This window comes from Ictidomys tridecemlineatus, chromosome 12, assembly GCF_052094955.1.
Source record: "Ictidomys tridecemlineatus isolate mIctTri1 chromosome 12, mIctTri1.hap1, whole genome shotgun sequence".
NCBI lineage: Eukaryota > Metazoa > Chordata > Mammalia > Rodentia > Sciuridae > Ictidomys > Ictidomys tridecemlineatus.
In genome coordinates, this window is record NC_135488.1 from 11,223,828 (window position 1) to 11,248,669 (window position 24,842).

Sequence of the window (24,842 nt, forward strand, 5' to 3'; positions counted from 1 at the left end):
TCCTCTTTCTTCTTCTTCTCTCTGCTCTCTCTCTCTCTCTCTCTCTCTCTCTCTCTCTCTCTCTCTCTCTCTCTCTCTCTCTCTCTCTCTCTCCAAGAAGAGTTTACAAGCTGTGAAGGGTTCTATTCTACCACACTCTTCTCTCTAGAAATGGCCTCTGGTCCTAAGTGGACTCAGTTTGCAACGAATAAAAAGATTGGAAGCCAGAAATGATTCTTCATTGAACTGCTTTTCTCATGTACTCATCTAGGTCAGGAAAGGCCGCCAAAGTAGGCACCCTGTGGTTGTCTGTCTTCTTTGACACAAGACAAAGAAGCCTCTCTTCTTGGCCCCTTGTGGATAATAGCTTTGCAATGCCTCCTCAGGCCAAGGAAAGAACACATGATAGGCAGGTCCACAGCCCCTGGGGAACATGAAGAACCTGCAGATTGATGCCCCATCATTACACTTTGTTTTATGCACAAGTCCTACCATACTCATCCTGGGCACTGAGTCAATGCACACTGTGTTTTGGCTCCCAGTTATCGTGAGCCCACTGTGACTCACTGCTCCCTACCCTCTGATGGTTCCACTTACTCTGATGGTTCGAGAGAATTTGCAGAAGCTCGTAGTTTTCTGGGTCCTCCTGCTGGAGCAAGTGTGCATCTAAGGCCCTGCGGATGATGACTGGAGCCCTGTCCTGGCAGGTCACCTGAGCAGGGTTGGAGAAAGCTCATCAGAGAGGGAATTTGGGAGTAGCTACCCAGAGGACAGTGCTCAAGGACAATCAGAGACAAGTGAGCTCTCAACACAAGGGCACCATCTTGATACCCTGCTACCTGAGGCCTTCATGTGATCATGTGGGGGTCTTCCTATGAGCCTCTAGTCCAATCTTGGTACAAGAGTTTGCTTCAACCTGCTATGCCCTACAGGGACAAGGGAATAAGGACCAAAAGGCTTTGTACAGACACACTCTAGTCCCATCAAGATGGGAGGAATGGTCCAGTGCACTTCCATATCCCTGCTCTGGTCTGGGATGCAGCTGCATTTTTGTGTGGACCAGGCACAAACCCTAGGTGCTTTGGTCCTGACAGCCAGGGCACAACACACACTAGGACTCTTTAATGATAGGCATGGAAGCTGCTGGGCTCAAGAGTGTCAGTGCTTGCTAGGGTGTCAGGAGGTTCGGACCCAGCAGGTGCAGTGGTTCAACATAGCTCCCCTGGAGGTGGACACCAGAGTCTCATGATGGATACTCCACACCCAGGAAAATTCTGCAGAGAGAGCTGCTAAATCTCTATTCACATACATGTAAACTAGGACACTAATGGGCCCCTCCAAGGCCCCCAGTTGTCTGTGACCCACACCTACCCACCCTAATCATTCTACAATGGCTCCATTCCCTTCAACCAGCAACATATCCCCTCCCACACACAAGAAAATGACTGCCAACACCTCTGCTTCAACCTCCATGGTTCAATATACTCCTCCTCAATACCAAGGTCAGTAGAGGATGGCCTGTACCCTCGATATTTCTCTGACCTCCTCTGAACTTAGCACTCACTCCTGCACTTCTGACCTGCACACCCCAAAACACGCAGGCCCACTCGCACCCAGACCTGGCATGCTGCTGCTCTCCCGCCTCTCTCTTGCTCACTTTCTGCTCTCCTTCCTGACCTTCCAGAAGCTCCAGTTCAAGAAGACAGGCCTAGTCCAAAGTGTTTGCTGTGGACTCGGTCTTCCCCACTGTGGGCTCCCAGGAGACTCCCCTGCTCGAAGACTCACCAGGATGCTCCTATACTGTGTTGTCCTTTCGTTTTCCAGGTAGATGTGAATGAGGCACCTGCCTCTCATCCGCTTGTTATATTGGGGCCTTGGGGAGGACCGAGTTGAGACCCCTGATGTCCTGGACTCCGGCTCTGCCCCTTCCCTGGGAGAAGGCTCTGGCTCTGGGGTTGGCTGAGGAGCCGTGACAGGAACTGAGCATGTAGCTAGAGGAGAAAAGATGCCAACATGACTGCCTTGCCCTGACCTTCCCACAGACAGACAATACCCCTGCTGCCAGGAAGAACTCAGGCCCTTAGCCCACACAGGACCTCTTTGCAGACTGGGGTCACTTCCTGAATGGACAAAGGCTTGTCCTAATTTTCAGCCCAACACCAGGCATACAGACTCCCTGCAGTGGGACAAGAGTCGGACCTTTCCTCATATACCCTTAGGTACTCACCACAGTCCGCCTGGCTCTCAGGCTTTGCCTGGCTTGATTTGCCATCTTCAATTGGGGCCAGGAGGTGGTGTGCTTGATGTTCCAGGTTCAAGCTACCCAGCAGGAGCCCCATGGATAGCAGCTGCTGCAGACTCAGAAAGCCTGGAGGCTGATGGGAAGCCTCGGAGTAGAGGTTCACCCAGGTCCCCAGGAAGGAAGGTGAGGCACTGTGGGGAGGAAGGTGTGGAGTCAGCAAAACCCTGGCATTGCCTTTGCCACAGCCTCCAGAGAAAACCTCTGACCCTACACTGGGGAGAGCAGTCTTTCCTCAGCCTTCCCAAGTCAATCATGTTGCAGGTCCCTATTTTGGAAACAGGAGCCCACCCTCTTGACCCCAAGCCCATTCCATGTTGAAGTTGGTCCAGGGGTCCACCATAGTCACTGAAGAGGACAACGTGCAGTTATGCCCCATAGAGTCAGGGATGCAGTCACATGTAGGATATGTACTCATGGCACCTGCAGTTTGAGGCTGACCCCCATGAAAAGGGACACAATGGCAGTCATTTGCACCCCATTTTTCAATGAATTATGAAACGTGACTGGAAACGTGTCTTCACACAGTGGGTGCTTTCTCCATGTTCATCAGTGAATGAGCCCAAACTGCTGATTCCCACATATCTCTGGGTGTGGGAGCCGCCAAGTCCAAAGATCCTGTCCTGCTATGTCCCAGCTAGGATGCTCTGTCCCACTATGGAAATTAACATGTCTTTATTAACCCAAAAGTGCTTTTCCCAAGGCCTGAGTTTTGAGACGCCTCTGGCACAGATCTACGTTCTTCACAAAGCCAATATCACACCAGAAAGTCCACCTGGCCTCGCTGAGTCCATCTGGGAATGAGCTCAGTGCACACCATTGAGCTGTGGTTCCCAGTGTGTGGGGACTTCTCCATGGACCTCTGTGGATCAGCTGGAGTCAGGATGGTTTCTCTGCCTAAGAGGGGAGTTCACTCCCCTTGCAAGGCTGTGGCAGGCACCTCCAGGACTCATCCCATTTGGGGCTGACATTCCACTATGAGTGTGGTCCTCTATCTCATTAAGTATCACAAACCTTTGGGTCCCTGAGAGGTACATGGCAGCCCCAAGACCCAGGCATGAGGGGGCTACACACTTGGGCTTGGTGGTCTGGTGCTTACCTTGGGAACAAGAGATCCAGCAGCTGCTGGGTGGGGATGAAATCCCAGGAGATTAACCCCATGTTGCTGCTGAAATGTAGGTTCCTCCCACAAATGACAGGCAGGAGCTCATTCCTAAGCTGGTCCTGCCTGTAAGGTTCAAGGCTCTGTACCCTGAAGGGCTCCTCCGTGTTCTCATCATTTTCACCCTGGGTTGAGACCAAGAATGGTGGGTTCAAAATGGAAATAGTGACAAACAGAAAAATGACTTGTGCCAATACACTAGAGTCAAAGCACAATGGGACAGTTCCCATCAGTACAAACACACACACACACACACACACACACACACACACACACACACACACAGTCAGAATAGGAGTCCTAGGCCATTCATCAGGGATCAGACTAGAGGGCCTGCTGGGCTCACCTGCCCTGTGCTACTCACTGTTACTCTTGAGCTCCTCTGCGACAATCTCCAGAGGCTCTGGCGTCTAAGATGAAGCCTCACCCAGTGCATCCACAAAAGGGCTAGTTGGCCCCCCTGAGATTCCTGGGAGCCTGAGGCTCGGCATTGTTTGCAACCACAGGAGAACATCCTTCTCACTCCAGTTTCTCCAACCAAATGAGCTTGAATGGCTTGGTCAGTTAAGTGGGTGCCTGGATACCAGGGTTCCATGTTCTGTTTGATCTATTGTCAAGGCAATGATGTCATTTCCTGTGCCCATACCTGAGCCTCTTCTCACTTAAGACCACTTTCAAAAGCCCTATGAGCTGCTGATTTCTCCTCCATGCCTAAACATCTCAGGTGCGCAGGTGTTCACCAACAACTACCCAAACATCCCCACCAGCATCTGCCCTGCTTGGTGCCACTAGAGTTGCAGCTTGGAGCCTTCAAAAATGCATTCACAACCAGTCCTTCCCTCTCAGCAGCTTTTGGACCCTGGTCCCATCATTGTGCAACTCATGGTGTGCCCAGTCTTTTCTGGAAAGTAGGGTAGCATCTAATCTCTAGGGTTTATTGTGTCTATTGGCCCATAACACCCTCTATTCTCTCTGAAACCAGAGATGGGACTCACAGGTGGCTAAAGCACAAATGTAGAGATGGGACAATCACAAGAAGGGCAGAGACAAAGAATGCACCCCAACTCAATCAGGCCTGTGTCCCACACAGGGACGTGGCCAATGTTAGTCCCATCATGGCTGCAGTTCCCTCTCTACACCATGGCAAGTTGGAGGGGACTGAGATGCAGAGGCTGCTCCCCTCTGCCATACAACTTCCCAAGGCTTCTCCTAAGATTTCAAAAGGGCCAAGTGTGTCTAGTGTTAGGGTCTCACAGAGACTCCGAGGTACCACAGCATCCTGCTGCCCAGAACCGGTTCACCCCTCACCTCAAGGGGGCTCAGCCTCTGGATTCATGGGAATTGAAGTGGGTACAGGTGATGGGATATCACCTCCAAGACTGAGTTATGCCAAGTCCATGACCCCTGTCTGCATCCCTGTCTCCAGCACCACTCCCCTCTCTCTCTTTCCTCCCCAGAGCAAACAAATCCATTTAGCAAGTGTGTCCTGTGATAAAGACATGACAGTCACCCATCCTCTCATTGCAAAAACACTGAGGCTCAGCCAACATGGATCCTACCAGGAATACAGGCATAAACTCAGAGTCCGATCCTCCCAGCCGAGCCTCAGTGGAGCCTGGACTCCCAGCCTCCTGAGTCAAGGAAACAGAGGTGCCTAGCCGAGCCACCTTGGATGCAGCCGCACACAAACTGAACTCATCAATGCCCCTTGCTCTCAGTTGTGAGTAAGAGGGGAGGTGGTGTTTCACAACCCTGGACATCAAGTGCAGTCTCCAGGCTTTGGGGTGTGCCCTGGCCTCTCTCTATCTGCCCAGGCCCTCCAACTCACACTGGCCTTTTACCCAACCTCCTCCTAGGGCCAAACTCAATCCTGCCTCTCAATTTCTTCTGCCTTCCCCAACACACTGCTCCGCAAAATGAGCAGGGCTGGCTCTCTGTTATCATGCTGGTGTCAGCAGCAATGCCACCCCACTGACATCATTCTGAGTCCCAACCTAGGCACTCCAGCTGTCCTTGCCACATGTGGCCCTGTTTGGGCTCTGGCTCTTGCTCTTTTCTTTCATGTGCATGTGTTTTGAGGTTTTGAGTTTCTCCCACTGCAGAACTGCAGCTGTGGCAGGGTAGAGCTCATGAAGGTGACATTCTGAGCCACATCCAATCCCATCAGGACTGTTAACTGGGGTGATGCTGGAACACAGTGATGAGTGAACACATGGGAGGTGGTTGGACCCACCCTGCCTCTGAGTGGTTTCCTTTCAGGACAGGAATGTAGGGATGGGAGCCCCTGGCGTGGGATGCTTTGCACAAGGCGTGACCACGGGCTCTTTCCTGGCAAAAACTGGCTCCACTCAGCATGGAGAGCACTGTCATTCCTGGTGGCTAACAACAGCCCTGGACCCCAGAAAGGAACCCACACTCAAGATTAACGTCTGAGTGTGCGTGTCCTCGAGGAAATGAGGTCTCCTGATCCCAGGTGCAAAGGGGTAAGTCCTCTAACTCCAGGGGCCATGAAGGGACATCTGAGTTTCCCTTGTCCTTCTTTCCCTCTCTGAACCCATGGTGTCCTCACACTAACCACAGTTAGGACCCTGGCCTCATTCCCCAGTTGGGATCATTAGGCTCCATAAAGGACAGTCTCTGAGATGCTCAGTAAACCACCACCCTCTGCACAACCCATAACCCTATTCACCCAAGAGGCAAGAGGATTTCTATTCAGGAAAACCAGGAAAGGGAGAGCCTTTCTCAAGGACACAAGGACATTAGTGAGTGAGGGAGTGATTAATGGATGGAGAAGTATTTCCACCACCAACTTCCAGGAGCATATATGGCCCTTTGGGCACAGGTACGAACAGTTTTTTTCAAATCAACTTTTTCAGAGAAGTGAGGCTGCCTTCTAGATGGCACCTCCACACTAAGGGGGTCTCCTACTTCTTCCACATGTACATATTGCAACGGGCCTCCCACTGTGCATCTGAGAACACTCTGTGGGCATCTGTAGCCTTTCAAGACCCCAGAAACCATGCGGGCACCCCAGCACCAGCAGAGCATTTGTGCACATCACAACAATCACCCCGGGTGAGAACTCTCCATTCCACTCTGTACTAGGCCCTGCCTTCTGTACTGATCAGTCCAACCCCTCTCCTTCCTGTTTCTTGATTACACTACCATGGTTCCCACACATGTATGCCAGGGTGCTTGTGGCCCCCCCAACCATTTGAGTTCCAGGAATAGTGGAATGTGTTTGGGAACTTCTGGATGACGGGAAGTCCCACCCTCCAGGGTTTCATCTTCAATGTAATGAGTGCAGAGGGAGCCAGGAGGGCTCTGTCAGGTAGAGAGAGGTGGGAGCTGATGGAGCCTCAACTAAGTGCCCAGGACTCTGGGTTCAGAGCTGGTGTTATGTGGAATTGTTGAGAGACGTGAAGAAAACCCAGCTCACTGTACGCAGAGACAGCAGATGCCCTCACGTGGTCAGGCTGCTGTGCTAATCAGAGCCCCAAGATGTTCCACAGGTGTGGAGGTGGGGAACCCACGTGCCAGCCCAGGCTGTTCCTGAGCACCTCTACCTGGATTTGAAAAACGTGACTCTGCATCAGAGTCCTCACATCAATGTATCCCGGCCCCCCACCCCAAAAGTTCTCTCAGAGACACTGAGGTTCCACTGCTCTGGACTTGCCCTTTTCTCTGGGATTCTGGGGGACCATTAATTAGGAGGTCACAACAATTCTCAGCACACAGGCTGAGCCTACTGAGATCCCAGGAGTATCCAGGCATTGCTTCTATTTATAGTCCATCAGGTCCTACGACACTGTGGACACGTATTGCACTCACCTAAAGAAACCACCAGGCCCAGGGCCTTCGTGCCACTGGCCTGCAGAGACCTGGAGGAGCAGGCAACCTATAGGCTGCGTGGAACCAAAGACCCTAGATCCTGGGATCTGAGCTGGACACACAGCTCATGTGCACACAGTCACCACTGTCACTGAGAGTGCAATTGAAACACCCGCAGAGTTAGCAGTGGACCTGATATGCCCACGAGTGGGGGTGAACTGCATCCCTTGAAAATGATCGTGTCCAGAGAAAGGCAAATTTTGTAGGATTTCACTTATCTCAGATTCTCAATTATCAGGTTCATAAAAAGTAAATACAATGTTCTTTTCCTGGGCCTCAAGGGCACTAGAATTCCGCATTGATGGCAAGAGTATGTCCACGTGAGTTCTGGAGATGCATGGTGGTGACGCCTATACACCAACATGAACATGCTTAATGCCACTCAACGGTGTCCTCCAAAATGGTTTAATTACAAAACGGATGTTTGGTGTCAATTACCACAATGTAAAACCTTGGGAGACTGCTGATTGACTTATCTTAGCATAAGTCAATGAATAAAGGTCCTCAGGTGTCAAGCTACAAATTGCGGGATGAGCATGGATGAGGATGGGCGGGAATATCCTCCCCCTCTAACACAATTAGGGAAGGATGTGCTGCCCTCAAGTGGCTGGGGGGCCTGGGATCCTGCCACAGAGGGGGATTCCAAACCTCACATCCCCTGACCCAGGCCAGAAGACCAGGTAGAGTCCAAGGACCCTGGGGCGGCCCAATGGCAATAAAGGTCAAAAGGAACTGGGGTCTACCTGGACCCTCAATCCCCTACTCTGAGCAGGGCTGCATGACGAGGCCAGAAGCCATCCACAGAAATATGCCTTTACAGGAAAACAGGGACTGCAGGCTGCCTCTGGCTCACTGAATCAAGGTGGTGTTTTCATAAAGCAAGACCACTTCCTCACATTTGACCAGCAGCTCATGCGCTGACAGCACAATGGCTGGCTTGACTCAGGCCCTGAGAGATGAAATAGAAAATTCATAGCAAACCCATCTTTAGCTCTTCTACATCATCAGGGGGTGTGATTCATTTCCATCAACAAAGATGTCTGAAATGATGTCTAAACATGCTGGGGACTCACCTCCGTGTGGAACTTTTCAGGAAAAAGGAAATCAAATCTCATGAAGCAACTCTTCTCTCCTCTAGCCCATGGGCAATGCAAGGAACCTGCATTTTACCAGAGGCTCACTCTCTCTTCTCATGTCTTCTGGAAAGGATTCATGAATGCTTCCTTCAAGGTGAAGCAGAAGCCTGCATTCCCAGCTGCACAGAAGTGTTTGAGGGTAGTGTCTCCCTTAAAACCCAAGAAGAAAAACAGGTCATTAAATAGGCACATGGATTAGAGTACATGATCAATGATCCCTCCTCCCTGAAGCCTTCCACATGCCCACCTTCCACATTCACAGAGAAATGCTTGGCCATTCTCAAGACCAGGAGACCATGATGCTCATCACCAGGAAGTCAATAGGAACATGAACAGAGCAGCATGGATTGCACAAGGTGGCACACCAAGGATCTGCAGCACAGCTGCTAGAACACAAGAGCTTAACTTCAGTATTGACTTTCTGCCACCTGCCAAGTACGATGTTAATGTCAAGCACAACATGCAGATATGCAAGTAGTGGGTGACACGGTGCATCCATTCACAGAAGTGGGCAACATCTTCATTGGAACAAGGAAGTATCTTATCCTTACTCATCAAAATCATCACAAAGAATAAAATGGATGCAAGACTTCTCATTTCACTATCATGTAGCTGTTGGAATTCCCTATTAAATAATACCTCCTCCAAAATAAAAAATATCTCAGACATGTGTCAACTATTCGATGGATGACGTTTTAAAAACTAGGCCTTTACTTCATATTTATGTATGCTATAGCCCTGCCTAATGCTCTTTGAGAAAGGAGCACATAGAATTGGATCTTTGAAAATCTCACATTTGCCGATAAATATTACCGACAATGTCAGGCATGGCGAAGTGAACAGTGGGACTTTGGATACTCAAAGAATGCTATGTTGTGAGATTGGTGTCTCTGACTCATAGACAGCATGTGGTTTCTATGAAAGCTGGTGAGGGAGCAGGAGTAACGAAGCTCATGGAACAGATGACCTCAGGGAATACTGACAGATAGGCCAAACTGGAGAACATGTTCCAGCTAACATTGGTATTTGGGCTCCTGAGCCCAGTCCTGTTTTAAAAAAAAGTTGCAGACAGAGTTCATGTACAAAATGTCTACCATGTAAAAGTGGGTAATTGAAATGTCATCTAGGTACACATCTGATAGAATGGTCTGCCAACCTATGAATTTCATTCTAACAAATAAAAAGAAAAACACAGACATGAGACATAAAGATAAAACCTTGTCTTCACCAGGATGCCTAAAAATAAGTTTTATTTGCCTCATGCAAAGAGCTTTCAATAGAACTTCTGATTTCTGAATGAACCCATTCAATTTTATAATGCACAGATCATAAGGTTTTCTTTACAGAATATTCTCTTCTTCTTCTTCTTCTTAAAGCCTCACATAGAAAATGTCTCACAGGACATAGGAGGGGAATGACCCAAAGGATGAGAGAATGGCTGGAACCGTTCTCAAATGTGCCCATGTAGCCTAAAGTTTGAAGGCACCTAATTGTACTCTAAAACAATGATGAACCTATTTGATCCATTAATTAATAAATAGCACCGCTTTACCACTTGAACCAAATCACAGAAAAATGGAAACAGATGATCGAATTCCTCTTCTCCCATCACCTCCTGGCCCAGACTCTCCCCAGAGGTGGCTCTGGTCATCTGTCTATTAGGGAGTCACCCGTGGTCCCCTATCTCTCAGAAAAGAAAATCACCTCAGCTACTGTCCCTAAAGCCAAGTGATGGCTGCGGTTTCCACACTGTGTGGATCTGGAGAGATGCACAGTGCCGCTGGACCAGCCTATGTTCAGGGCTGTGTCTGTGTCCCACAGCTGAAACATGTGGTCCAGGGTCTTCTTTACACCCACAGGTCCTAAGAACTTGCAGTCAGCACGTGCCTCCTTATTCACTGTGGCCACAGACTTCCTGCCAATGGCCATTGCTTTGTACATGTCTTATAATTTAACACGGCATTGAAATGAACTTCCTTCTGGGAGCTTCCCAGGGCACGTCCCAAGACCTGAATTTCTGTGTTGTAGGGAGCATAGCATTCGTGCATTTTTTAAGTTTCATGGATAATGTTAAATGTGCCTCCAAAGTGTATGAAAAAAGCTTATCTTCCTATCCCCTCCCAGCACATATTATCAACATCCTTAATTTTTGTAAAAAATAAATAAATAAAACACATCATTTGAGCCTGTGTTCATCTTCTTGCCAGCTGTGTTCCAGTGACCTCCTCCCGTGCATAGTGCTCATCTGTGTTTCTCCTCGTGCCTCCTGTTCTACTGGGTTGCCATTTCCTCCCAATCGGTCCCTCTGTTTTGACAATGTTTGGGGCATATTTCGTTGGAGAGTAGTTTCTAACGTGGATGGTCAATTGAACCATCTTGACAGCTTTGGGTTTTGAGGATTGAAGCCAACCCTCCCCATTTCTAGGCCACAGCCTCTTCTCCTAGATTTCTACCAGTATTCCAGTAAATATTTCATTTAATTTGGTTGGTCTCTGTGTCTGGGTTCAAGACTTAGGTCCTGCACTTGCTAGCAGGGACACTGTGCTTTCTGGTTTGTTGTGTTGGCTTCTTGGGGACACTGTGAGGATCAGGTAGGCAAGGCAGGTAGAGTGGCTGGCCTAGAGCATGGCCCAGAGGGAGCGTTTGATCAACATTATTGTAAAATGACAGCTGTCAATTATCACAACCAACATGAAAGGCCATCATAATAATCATCATTATTAAAATATTGGTCACAATAATGTTTTCTACTTCTATGGTACAACTGTATTATACTCTCCATGAGAGAGTTCACAGGCCATGTGTCATTGTGTGTCTGCTTCTGTCACTTAGCCTGGAGGCTCCTGGCATAGTTTGCGCTTCAGGACTGGAAGCTCTTTTACGATACAGTTTTGAAGTGGCCATTGGTCACCTGATGGTACTCCATGGGGTCATCTGAGCCTGGCTTGCATCTGGCTCCTGCAACCAACATCCTGTTTTGTTAGAAACTCCATCGAAAGAGGCTTGGAACTCCTGCTCTCTTGTTCATCTCTGAAGTTCTGCCATTTCTTCTCAGATGGCTCCATCTCCAAACCTTTCAACCCCCTCCCCTGCTCCAGGGCTTTGAAGCGGTTTCTTTGGAAGCTTCTGCACAGGGTTAAGGACAAGCCATTCCTCACATGCTCCTTCAACAGGAGGAAGAGAGGGACCAGAGGGGCCACAGGGAGCAACCTCCTGCTCTGTTCCAGGCAGCCACTTCCAGGCTGAGGCTGCAGCCTGGGGCTCTCAGGACTGCTCTGGCTAAGGGGGAAGCCCTACCCAAGCCTGCGTCACAGCCTCCCATGCCCCAGGGCAGCTGGTGAGCACTGGTGGAGTTTGGAGGGGAAGGCTTGCACCCCAGGAGTCGGGTCTGGACAGCATTCAGGTGGGAAGAGACCACTGGTCACCAAGGGGATGTGAAGCAGGGGGTGACCCAGGGCAGCCATGAGATCTCCTCTAAAGAACACTGTGGTCCCAGCAGTACAAAGGGACTGAGTGACATTATTACTCTTCCCTGTTTTAAGGACAGAGGTGTGGAAGGGATTCCTGAGAGTCACAGAAAACGTGGCTCACAGGTTTCATTTTGCCATCTAGGAGTGACTTTGGCCGCACTGGTGGCAATTCCCCGGACCTTTGATGATCCCCCTGGCATCCTCCCAGTGAGTCCTCCCAGGCCCAGTCTCAGGGGCAGACAGCTGCTCTGACTGCTCTCCCTGGACCTGAGGATCACATGGGGTTTTGAAATTCTTTTTGTTGCCGCACTGGGCATTGAACCCAGGGCCTTGCACATGCTAGGCAAGTGCTCTACAGCGGAGCTCACCCAGCCCTGAGGGTGACAGGTTTGGAGAGCATTTGCTAACTGAGTCTTGGTGAGGTGAATCCTCATAGCCCTGAAGTCAGCACGTTTCTCTACCAGCTGCGTTTGCAGGGTTAAGATCTTAGCTTGAGTTTTGTTTCCCCTTATTTCTTCACTTCTCTCTCTCTCTTTTGGTACCAGGGGTTGAACCAAGGGGTGCTTTACCACTGAGCCACATCCCCAGCCCTTTTTAAAATACTTCATTACAGACAGAGTCTCACTGAGTTGCTCAGAGCCTCACTAAATGGCTAAGGTTGGCGTAAAACATGCCATCCTCCAGCCTCAGCCTCCAGAGTTGCTGGGATTAGGCATGCACCACTGCCCCCCAGCTCTGCACTATTCTTAATCAGAGAACCTGTGGGGCTATGTTTACTAGGTATGAATTGAGTTGCCCTCCAGAGAAAAGAAAAAGTAACAAAGCACTGCTGTGTGGGCAAATCAGGGATGACCCCAGGACAGGGTTAGCTTTCTCTCCAAGGAAACCCCACTGCCCAAAAGGAGCCCCTTGGCCAACGCAGTGGTGCACTCCTGTAAACCATGCAACTCGGGAGGCTGAGGCAGGAGGATAAAAAATTTCAAAATCAGCCTTAGCAATGGCAAGGCACTAAGCAAATCAGTGACACCCTGACTCTAAATCAAATTCAAAATTGGGCTGAGGATGGGGTTCAGTGGTCAAGCATCTCTGAGATCAATCACCGGTACCACCCCCCACCCCCCCTACCCCCCATGAAATAAAAGAGCCTCTGCTAAGGACTTCCATATTGGCTGAGGCAGCTGCCTGCAGTGTGTGTCCTGCAGAATGCACTCAATCTCCCCAGGCCTGGGTTGTGGGTAGGGGTTGGCCTGGTGACCAGGGGTTAGCCCCCAGCTAATGATCACTTGGTATTGTGGTTTGGATGTCAAATGTCCCCATTGCCCTTGTGCTAAAGGCTTGGTCACCAGCCTGTGGCCCTTGGGACACAATGGAAACTTTAGTAGGTGGGGCCTCCTGGAAGGAATGAGATCATTAGGGGTGTGACCTTGAGGGGGATATTGGGACCCAGCCCAGTCCTACCCACCCTCTTCCCAGTTACCCAGAGATGAGCAGCCTCCTCTGTCATGTGCTCCAGCTGCCAGGATGTCCTACTGTGCTGCCACAGGCCCAAAGCAACAGGGCTAAGGTGCCATGGACTGAGACCTATGCAGCCATGAGCCAAAAGAAACCCTGATTCCTTTTAAGGGGATTCTCTCAGATGCTTTGTCACAGCAACAGAAAGCTGACAGCACCCTTGGTCTGTACCTCTGCTTTATAGATGGGGATGCTGAGGGCCCACAGGAAGCCGAGCAGCCCCAGGTCACATGGTCCTGTAAAAACAACTATTATCCATTCTTTCAATGACTACATGGCAGGAGCTGAACTCCAGATCTCAGTGTTTGAAAAAGTTGTGTTTCCTTCTTGCCCCTTAGTCCCTCGCTCTCTCTTTTTGTATGAATCCAAGAAGGACCTTCAGGAGATTGCAATGCCACCCAGTCATCCTAGCCAACTTTGTACTTGAACATGAAGTTCATGAAATGTTTCTGCTTCACATTGTGTTAGTCACTAGTCATCAGAGAGCTCTGTGCTTTCACCTACAGAGTGCCACCCCACTTCCCTGCTGCAAGGGCTCTTCCTGCCAGGTCACCTGCTGGATGGAGGGCACTGCCCAGTGCCCTAGATCTCTCCTGAATGTCCTGTGACCAACCCACTGCAGGCCATGCAGACATCCACAGAAAAAACAGCGAGAGGGTCTGGTGCCCCCTTCAGAAAGCACCCCCGTTCAGGTACTGTTATATCGATGCCCACAGAACATTCCCCAAACCTGCAGCAGCTTTGACTGCATCCAAATGCAACCACAGGCCGAGCACAGTGGCCCCCACCTGTGCTAGAGTGACTCAGGAGGCTGAGGCAGGAGGATTGTGGGTTTGAGGCCAGGTTTAGCAACTTATTGAGGCACTGTCTTAAGATAAAGAATTAAAAGGGCTGAGGATGTAGCTCAGTGGCAGAGCTCCTGGTCCAATCCCCAGTACCAAGAGGAGGTGGAGATACCAGAGATGGGAACTTCTGAGTTGGGTCAATGGTAACTCCAAGTCCAATGAGACTGAATGCACAGGGGAAGCTTTAACCCGCAAAAGAAAAGGAGGCAGCGAGCTTCAGCTCCAGGTAAAGGACTAGGAATTGAACCCGGGTGCCTTACCACTGAGCACACCCCAATCCTTTTTATTCTTGTTTTGAGAAGGGGTCTTGCTACGTTGCTGAGGGTCTTACTAAATCACCAAGGTTGACCTCAAGTGATCCTCCTGCCTCAGCCTCCCGAGAATCTCTGGGATTACAGGCATGCACCACCATGCCCAGCAGGAAAGGAACTTTTATCAGTGCAGCCACACGGGGAAGGCAGGGGACCCACATCTTAGCCTGTCTTCAGGGAGTGACAATGACTTGGAGCTTTTATAGAAAGGGGAATGGGGGCAAGGGCTTGGGCTTTGCACAGCTGCCAAAGCAGGTGGTCCTGACCAGGTGAGGTCTGTCCATCATCCCAGGATTGGCCAGGTGGGGCCTTGTCAGGAGAGCTGTGTCACCTGCTTTGGCTCTCAGATGCACATCAATCAGACCTTGTTCCTGGGACATGAAGCAGACTGCATGGGGGCGGGGGTCTGGATTCTGAATGAAGAGCAACTTCCTTCTGCTGAAAATAGAGACAGGCTTCAACCCCATGCCCACCTCAGGAGCCAGGAAAGTTAAGATGGGTCCCGCCTTTCCTCAGGCCTGGGCACAGGCCATCTGCCTAGGCATTTTCTGTGTTTTTCCCATTTTTGCTTTTCTTCAGGCCAAGGAAATTCACGTATGTAGATCACTTGGGTTTTGTTTCTATAAACTGTAACCACTTCTGTGGGTCAGGGGCTTCCTCCACGCCTTCTGGCTGCTTCTCCCCAGTTTGATCAAAGTTCTTTATTTTTTCCTTTTTCTTTCTTTCTTTCTTTCTTTCTTTCTTTCTTTTTTTTTTTTTGCCTGTTCCTTGTGCTGGTGGGCACTGATGCAGCCAGCAGTGTCCAGTAACAAATCCAAGGTGACTCAGGCAAAGGGGATGGATGGGCCATATATTGAGGCAGAGATGCTGCCCTTCTAATTCTGCCTTTAGCCATCCATTGGACGTCTGCGGGTAGAGGTGGAGGGCTGGAGTCCTCCTTACAATCTCCCCACGACTCAAGTCAGCAAACACTGAAAGCCCTGTCGCCCTCAGGGACAGGGCCCCAGACAGTTCCTTGGTGCCTCTCAAAGGCTGCCAAGGGAGAAGTCACTTGGGGCCCGACTCCAGGAGGATCAGCCAGGGGTGGGACAGGGGGACTTCTGGTAAAAAGCTGCAGCCAGCTCGCCCTAGGACCCCAGCCCTCACCAGCCTCAACCCGTTCCTGGACAGAAAGGTTTCCTCGAGCATCCTCACTGGGTGTCCCTGCAGCAGGGCCCCAAGATTGCCCTGGAAAGGGATCTGTCAGGTGGGAGGGACCGATTTCCCTGATAGATGCTGCTCAGCCCCAGTATCCCCTTCTCTAGGCTCGGCAGAGTCCCCTGAACCTGGAATGTGCCCAGATGTTCCTGGCCTACAGCCCTGGGTGTGAACCAGCCTCGTGGAACACTGGGTGCACAGTGGAGGCCCATGTGGAGTGTCCTCCTCCCAGTGCGCATCTCCTACTCATTCCTTGGCACATCCCCAACCCTCTTTGCTCCCGGGACCCCTCAACTTTCTTTCCAAAGGCCTTGGAATCCCCAAAGGATTGATGCATGAGGGAAGGGACCTGCATCTGGGGGCAGAGAGACCTCACTTTAGCATCATGTTGCCTACGTGGTACTTACACCCCTGAAGATCTCGCTCAGCATTTGAAGCAGGATCGATTTAGCCATGCAGCAGGTAAGCACTGATAAGCTCAAAACATTGCATGGACAGGAAAGAGATTTCTTCTGCAATCAATTTCTACAACATAGTCTTCAGTAAAGGAAGAGACCACTTGGGGGCTTCTCTGTCCCCTGTTGGTTGTAGCTAATTTCCAAAAACAGTTTCAATGAAGTGCAGCAACCTGCACATTTCAAGCACACTCTGCTGAGTTCCAATACTATGCATCAGCTGTGAGGGCACCACAATCAATATAAACAACATGTCTATCACCCTAAAAGTTTCCTCCTGCCTCTCTGCAATCCCTTCACACCTCCACCATCCCCCCTCACATCTCCAGGTGATCCCTGATCTGATTTTTGTTACTATATACTTTCTAGAAGTTTCAATAAACAGAATCATACAGCATGTTTTATTTTTTTTTAAATCTGGCTTCTTTCAACATAATTATTTGGAGCATCATCAAGGTTAAGTGCCAATAGCTCACCCTTTCCTATTTTTAAGTGATCAACTGTCTCTTAAGGTGGGCCTGGGGAGTCTGCATCCACTCACCTGCTGATAGACATCTACACTGTTTCCAGTTCTTGTCTATAAACAAAGCTGCTATGAAAATGTGTATACTAGTCTTGGCAAAGGCAGGTTGTAATTGATGGATTTTTGGAGGCTAAGTAGGCAAGTTGAATATTGAAAACTCCAGGGAGGGAACCCAGTGGGCAGAGCTTGTTCTGCAGAGTGAAGTCCTGAGTTTAATCCCCAGCACCAAAAAAAAAAAAGAAAAAGAAAAGAAAAAAGAAAGAAAGAAAAAGAAAAACTCAGAACCGCCGCCAGATCACAGGGGCCCTCCACCTTTGTGGGTTTCACCTGCAAGAGTTCAGTGTTCCCACTGAGACTGTCTCCAGGTTCCTCATGTTTCTGGACCTTTCTTACATACGCCAGAGCATTCTGTTCCTAACAAGGCTGCCCTCTAGAGAAACTGCTTTATCAGAGTCTGAACAACTGGGATTCATCACAGCCTGTGTCACCTGGGGGAAGGCTGGCACCCAGCTCCAGCACCCTGAGTCCTGCTGTTCCACCTAAGAGGGCAACAGGGAGAAGCACTGGGGACATTCCCAGCCCAGGATGCAGGCTCAGGAGACAGGGATTCACTGGAGGGGCCACAGAAAGCTTGCCTCCCACTCCTGGACACTCCCCAAGGCCTATTTCCAGGAGCTCCCTTCCCCAGTGCTAGAGTTACAAGGCAGACTAAAAGGCAAAGGCCTGAGAGAGGAGCAAGCACGGACACTAGACTCCCACCAGGAGGGATGCTGGGACCCTTAGACCAGGAACCCCCCAAACAACCATGACTAACCTGCCAAGGGCTCTCATGGAAAGACAGAGAAGAGGCACCAGCAGAGGGGACAAGGCAGCAAGAAATGGAGACACAAAATGGTGGGACACAAATGAGGAAGACTTTTGATGAGCTCATTAACATACTGGACTCCACTGAGCAAAGAATGTCTCAGCTTCCAAAACAGGAAAGCAAAGCAAGATAGGAAGAGGGAGAGGGAGAATAGGGAGAGGGAGAGGGAGAGGGAGAGGGAGAGGGAGATGAGGGAGACAGGGAGAGGGAGACAGGGAGAGGGAGATAGAGAGGGAGAGGGAGGTGGAGAGGGAGAGGGAGAGAGAGAGAGGGAGAGAAGGAGGGGGCAACAAGGGAGAGGGAGACAGGGAGAGGGAAAGGGAGACATGGAGATGAGTGGGGGAGGAGAAGGGAGAGGGAGAGGGGAAGAGGGGGAGATGGAGAGGGAAAGGAGGAGAGGGAGAGGGAGAGGGAGAGAGGCTGAGGGGGAGGGAGACAGGGAGAGAAAGAACCAACATCTAAGAACTGTGGGAAGATAAGAGGTGTCATGTAGACAAGATGGGAATCCAAGGAAGAGAAGAGGAGAACTTCCCAAATTAGTACCAAATCAAAGTGGCTCAGAGAACTTCAAGCAGAAGGAACAACAAAACAACTCCACCCAGCCTCAGCCTCCAGGAATCCAAACTGCAGCACCAAGAGAAAGCCAAGCCAACACCAAAACAGAACCACCATCAAACACACACACCCTAAAGGGGCCAGAGGAAGAAGCCTGCCCTCTGGGAACAGAGACACAATATATCCAACTGCTCAGAAAGTATTCAAGGAAGAGCGTGGAGCAAAACACTTAGAAGTGTTGAGGTGAAAGCCCCCCAACCTACAGCCATGTCCTGAAAACTCAGCCTTCAGAGTGAAGAGAAATAGAGACTCTCAGACACACCACGGAGGGACTGTGTCACCAGGAAGCTGCCTGGCAAGAAATGATAAAAGAAGTCCTTTAAAGACAAGGACCATGATCCAGGCCAGATAGAGACTGACATAAAAAAGAAAAACAACTTAAGTTTTCTTGGATAAGTTTGTTCAGAACAAAATTAACAAATGTCCTCGATGAGAACTGTATACGTACATGTGAGATGACAGTGTGACGCGGGGTGGCAGAAGCACCAGGAATGCTTTGTTGCTGTGAGGTACTGACACCAGTCTCGACCCGGCAGTGTCATCCGAAAGTGGACCTGGGTTAGTTATCAGTATACACTGCAACCACTAAAAAAGGTTTTTAAAAAGAAGTATAACAGGTGTGCTGAGAAATGTGAGTAGATGGAATCAAAAGGCAGGAAAAGAAGAGACAGACAAAAACAGGCACAAAGAACCAGGGCAATTACACAGAACGGTACCAAGCACAGCAGATACTATTTCAACTGGATCAATAATCACATTATACGTCAGGGGCCTAAACGTACCAATTATCAGAGATTATCAGAGGGGTTCAAAAAACAGGTTCCAACCCTTTGGTGTCTAGAAGTCCACTTAAAATATATAGTAGTACCCCCACCCAGGGATACATCCCGAGACTCCCAGTGGATGCCTGAGCTGCAGATGGCACTGAGCCCTATATACACTGTTTTCCCCTATATCTACATTCTTATGACTGTTATAAATTAGGCACAGGAGGAGATTGACAATGGTAACTAATAGTAAAATAGAATAATTTTAACATAATTCAATAAACTTCCCACCATCGCTCCCCTTAAGCTTTAAGTAAATTCAGGGGTATGTGAGCATCAGCACTGATACTGCAACAGTCCATCTGATAACCAAGATGGCTACCAAGAGTGAGTAACAGGCAGGGAGCATATACAGTGTCGACACACTGGACAAAGGGACAATTCATACCTCAGGGGGACAGTGCGAAACTTCATAGCATTACACACAATGAAATATAACTTAAAACTTAGGACATTTTTTTATTTCTGGAATTTTCCACTTAACAGTTTGGGACTGCAATTGACCACAAGTACCTGAAACCTTGGCGAGCTGAACTGTGGATAGGAGGGGACCACCATAGATTAAGAGTGAAGTGTTGAAGAGGGAAACATGGGGCCAACTCTAGTGAAGGAAAGCAATAGTCACTGTATGAAGCTCAGAATATATTAACTAAGTGCAAGGAAAACTGCCAATCATATAGAGGGACACCACCTGAATGATGATGGGACCATTCTCCAAGATGTACCATCCTCAGGGAGCACGCACTGCACGGCAGAACATTAAAATACTTGAGAACTGCGAGGAGAGGTGGGTGACGCCATGACCAAAGCTGGAGATGGGACCAGCCTGCTGCCAGAAGTGGACAGACCCTGAAGGGGAACACCAGGAGGACAAAGTTAAGCTCAACAGGACACAGCACAGTGCGCTGACAGGATGTGCACAGCTGTTCAGAGGGCTTGCACTTACTGCGGTCGAGGAACGGCTGGTTTGAACTTCCCAGGCTTCTCTTTGGGGCCGCCTGTTCCTTGTTTCCCTTCTCCTCTTTTCCTGCCTTCTCTTGGATTGAGGGTTTTTTAAGTTTGTTCTGTGGTGCTGGGGATGGAACCCATAGCTTCCCACATCGATGCAAGCAATCCACCACTGAGCTGGGTCCCAAGCCTTTTATTTTCCCCCAAGAAAATCATTTCTTTAAAAGCTTTAAAAACAAATAATGCTGTTTTGCAAATATGACTTTGCTTAACGAGGGCCACCAACTTACAGCACTGTGATGTCAGGAACACAGAGTGTGCAGGGAAACTAACTAATGCTGCTACAGTTGGGAGATTGGCTGCTGTTGCTGACTGAAGTGTGGGTGACACACATTGGGACTTGTGACCCATCAGATCAGCATAGTTAATGGTCACCCAACTCCCTGCCCAGGCTTGGATCTGATCACATATTCTGCCTGGGTAGACATTTCAGCCTCTTTTGTATATAAAAGACACACACATACTCTCTCTCTCTCTCTCTCTCTCTCACACACACACACACACACACACACACACACACACACACACTCTCTCTCTCTCTCTCTCTCTCTCTCTCACACACACACACACACACACACACACACACACACACTCACACATACATGTATGTCCTGTCATACAAACATGTAAAATTGTCTGCAAGGGCACACATTAAATAAACAAGTATTACGCGCCTCAGGCAATCCTATTCACTATAAATACATACACATTTTTTTGCATTTTGTTTTTTTTGTACCAAATTTCTACATTATCTAGCAACTTGCAAAAGAAAAGTTTCTTTTTTTCTGATACAAAATGTCTCTAAAGACTCGTTATGTTTGGACTTTAATAAAAGGATATGTATAATCAACAAATCAAGAGCATTGTATGTTTGCCCAGCCCTTTCTGAGACAGGGTCCTGCTAAGTTGCTGAGGCTGGCCTTCAACTTGCGAACCTCCTGCACAGCCTCCTGAGCAGCTAGGATTATAGGTGTGTGCCACTGCACCAGCACAATGAATTATTTCTAAGATTGCACCTCATTCTCTTTGCTGGCTTAATAGCTACAGCTCTGTGTCACGCTAGTGACTCTTTTACAATAGGGTTTAAGTGCACATCTTTACCTTAACCAGTCCACCTTCAAATGACCCCTTGAGAGAACCAGGTGACAGCATATTTCCAGGACTCCTGCCTGGTCTCTGTGTTGTTATCATACATTGCACATTTACATGTGTAAAAAAAATGTTGGCATTAATTGTGCTTTAACTACTCTATTGTCTTAAAGGCAATAAACTGGGGGACTGTGACAAGGGCCTACCTGGGTAGGCAGAGGATTAGAGGAGGATGGGGGCAGAGAAAGTATTCAAAGAAACAGGAAATGATGATCTGCCCACGGAGGAGGAACATGGTGGGTCACACCCCTTACAGGGGCCTGTGTCCACAATACTAAAGCATCTTTACAACTCAATGATAAAAACACAAATAACTCAATTTTTCAAATGGGCAAAAAGAGGTGAAGAGACATTTCTCCAGACACCACACAAGCGGTGTCAAGCGTGTGACAAGAGGTTCCTGCTGCTGGCACTTGATGTGCAAGTTGGAACAATGAGGCACTTCCTGCCACCAGGGCAGCCTGGGCCCTGCTGGAGGTGGGTGCAGCTGTGAGGGACAGGGCAGGAGGTCACCTCCCAGGGATGGGTCAGCCCGAGTGGGCGTCGGGCACAGCCACCACAGCCCTTCATGTCCCTGTGCACATTACCCCTGGGTGGGTCTTTTCCTGTCTCCCTGCTCCATTTGCTTTTGCTGGTTTCATGGAGTATTTAAAGTAGTCTTGAACTGAGGTCAGTACATAATGTCCCTGTCACACTTCCTGGCACAGATCACGTGATCAATAAATCAAAACTAGAATTATTTATTTGTAAATAAAGAAGGTTGAAATTACCTCAAAAAAGAAAAAAGAGGTGACACAGCAAGATGTGAGGGGGGAGTCCCCAGGCGCCTAGGGCAGCAGGCACGGTGTTGTAGTGGGGGAGCCAGGGGGCAGGAAGATCGGTGGCAGGAAGGTCAGGTGGAGGCCCTCTTGAGACCTGACCAAATAGAGCCCTTCATTCCCTGTGCAGCCTTCACCTCTTCCCAGTCCAGCCTGATGTCGGGAACCTCCTCTTCTGGCTCAGGATCCTTCCTCAAGGCCCCCCCGGGGGGAGGCGACCAGGATGGGCAGGGGGCCACATTCCTCCCGGAATTCCACCACATGGAGACCCTTCTTGTCGGCCAGCTGTTGGTGGGTTTCCTGGGCAAGACCAAAGTGAGAACAGCAGTTAGGTCTCCGAGGGTCCCTGTGGCTATAGGAGTGAGAGGCACCACCACAGGGGTGGGGTGGGGGTGGGGGTGCAGTACCCACCAGAGAGCTTGGGGGAAAGAGCAGTGCCAGCTGATTCTGGGTGGTTAAACCACAGTGGCTGTCACAGGGGGATGCCTCAGCCCACCTTCCCACCCCAAACTGGGGTACGCCAGGCCTCGCCTTCCAAACTCCCTAAGCACGTGCCTGCTGGGCCAAGCACCAAGCCTGAACCTGGTGGAGCCCTGAGATCTAACAACCAAATCACAGGAGGTCCAGGGGGGGAAGGACATCAAGGACCCCACGGGTGCTCAACCCTGGAAACACCATGGGACAAAACACCTGACTTCTTCAACACAACAGCAGCAAGGGGGGAAGAGAGAGGGACAGACCAAGAGAGACTTAAAAGACACAGGAGAAACTATAGAAGTGCTGACATCTTCGCAACTGAATTGAATCAAATCAACAAGATTGAATCAAACTGTGTAAAAAAAAATGTTTTTAAATCGGACGAATGGATAGATTTGAATGAACAGATTCGATACTTGATAATACTGAGTCATGATATTTAGGAATGGTAAGGGTACCATGACATTTTTTTTTCCCCAGTGCTGGGGATCAAACCTGGGCCTTAAGTGTTCCTAGCAAGCGCTCTACCATAGAAGTAAACGGATCCTTTAGATCCTCTAAAGGATCAGAATCAGAAACCACTTCTCAGGTTTCTGATTCTAATCCTTTAGAAATACACTGAAATATTTACGAATGAAATAAAATGGGACCTGAGATTTGGTTCAAAACGACTCGGTGAGGTGATGCTGAGAAACAAGATTAGCTCTGGTTGGGCAGCAGAGCCCTGGGGTCACTGCAGCAGGTGGCCGTGGGAGCCCCTAGGAGACCCTCAGCACCTTGGTCTGCAGCACAGCCAGACCTGCTCAAACCCCAGGGAAGGTTACCTGGTGGGAGAGCCCATGGAAGAGGCCCCGGGTGAGGTTGAGCATGTTGACGGACCCAGAGACCTTGGCATACATGTCCTTGATGCCAATGAGCCGGCAGATGGTAATGATGGCCCTGTGGCAGCGCAGGCCGTATCCTAGGAGACAGGAAATGGACTGAGCACCTGCCAGCATGCTGTCTTTCGTGTGGCTCTGGGTTTAGGGAATGACATTTTGGCTTCACCACCCCCAGCTGGTGTGACTTCTAGGACGACATTTATTCAATGGTATGTACAAAAATTAAACAGAACATCTACCTTAAACGTAGTGGGGGGGAACCAGGATATTACTTACATTAAAACTTAAGTGCCTGAAAACTCTTGGCCCTCTGCCCAGGCCAGCTCCCGTGTCCATGCCTGGTTACCATCAAGGGAGACGCCTGTCCTCACCCTCCTAGACCACTCAGCTGCCCTGGCAGTGACACCACTTCCCTCTCCTGGGAACACCTTCTGGCCTAAGTGGCAGCGTCTCCTGAATTGGTGGCTCCTGGAGTGCTTTCTCACCTCCCTGATGGCCTTCCGTGCTGGGGTGGTCTCCTCCCCTCTGGCCACGTGCCCTGCTCTTGGCCACCGGCAATCCCTCCTCCAGAAGAGCTTCAAAAACACAAGCCAGGGCTGGGGCTATAGAGCAGAGCGCTTGCCCGGCATGTGTGAGGCACTGGGTTTGATCCTCAGCAAATCAAGGCTCCGGGGCACAACCTCTCACTGGCCATTGCTCTCTGAATTAAACAAAGACATCTGCAGGATCTTCCCCCCACAATATCATTATCTCACACACACACACACACACACACACACACACACACACCGTGCCTGACCCACTTACTGCACTGTCCTCACATGGCCTGTGCACGAGGGCACACTGCACCTGGGGCACGCACCAGCCTGGAACGTTCTCCCACACCTGCCCCTCTGCTCCTCTTCCTTCAGGATCTCACTCACACTGCCCCTGCTCAGAGGCCACCTCTGGCCACCCTGATGAAGGTGGCCCTCCTCCTCCTCTTGACAGCACTGTGGAAGGCACAAGGCAGTAGCTCAGTTGCTTAGGCCCTCACTAAGTTGCTGAGGCTGGCCTGGAACTTGCAATCCTCCTATCTCAGCCTTCTGAGTGTCACTGGGATTACAGGTGTGCACCACTGCACCCAGCTCCTGACCTGAACTCCTGAGATTTAAAAAACTACAGTCAAATGAAACAGGTTCTTACTACAGAACTTCAAGCAAAATGCAAATCCAAATGTTTAAGAATTCTGCACCAAGAGTGCACTGGGTGTGACTGTCCCCATAACCAACACTGCCTGTGGCCTGTCCTCAAGACAAGAAAGGCCATTTCTGCTCACCCAGTGCCTCAATGAATAGAGATCATAGAAGTTCAACAGTACTCATGGTGAGGGGCTGGGGGAGCTCTGTGACAGCGTGTGCTTCACAGGTGTGGGGCTCTGGT

The 24,842-nt window shown here is 49.7% G+C and overlaps 1 protein-coding gene across 5 annotated transcripts; it reads right to left on the reverse strand.

Annotated features, from left to right (window-relative positions):
• Nucleotides 1-25: 25 nt before the first annotated feature.
• Nucleotides 26-24,434, reverse strand: LOC144369025 (uncharacterized). Of its 5 annotated transcripts, XM_078028095.1 has the most exons (6): nt 18,709-19,471; nt 8,405-8,617; nt 3,378-3,565; nt 2,207-2,412; nt 1,765-1,970; nt 26-691 (listed from the first exon to the last, which is right to left on the reverse strand). In XM_078028095.1, exons 2-6 carry the CDS (start codon nt 8,444-8,446, stop codon nt 494-496), a joined length of 840 nt encoding a protein of 279 aa, XP_077884221.1. In that variant the 5' UTR covers nt 8,447-8,617; nt 18,709-19,471; the 3' UTR covers nt 26-493. The 5 variants fall into 5 exon arrangements, 1 of the variants encoding a protein (XP_077884221.1); XR_013428438.1 differs by lacking the exons at nt 26-691; nt 1,765-1,970; nt 2,207-2,412; nt 3,378-3,565 and adding exons at nt 19,779-19,936; nt 22,015-22,362; nt 23,364-24,434 and having other exon boundaries at nt 7,829-8,617; nt 18,709-19,688; XR_013428440.1 differs by lacking the exons at nt 26-691; nt 1,765-1,970; nt 2,207-2,412; nt 3,378-3,565; nt 8,405-8,617 and adding exons at nt 16,041-16,393; nt 19,779-19,936; nt 22,015-22,362; nt 23,364-24,434 and having other exon boundaries at nt 18,709-19,688.
• Nucleotides 24,435-24,842: the final 408 nt, after the last annotated feature.

What these genes read in the sequence shown, in the direction of transcription:
- LOC144369025 (XM_078028095.1), bottom strand. Translation starts at nt 8,446, where the DNA reads ATGAGATTTGATTTCCTTTTTCCTGAAAAGTTCCACACGGAG. An exon ending in CTGGATCTCTTGTTCCCAAG is followed by an intron (nt 2,413 to 3,377) that starts GTAAGCACCAGA and finishes TCCTCCCCACAG; the next exon opens with TGCCTCACCTTCCTTCCTGG. An exon ending in CACAGTATAGGAGCATCCTG is followed by an intron (nt 692 to 1,764) that starts GTGAGTCTTCGA and finishes AACCCTGCTCAG; the next exon opens with GTGACCTGCCAGGACAGGGC.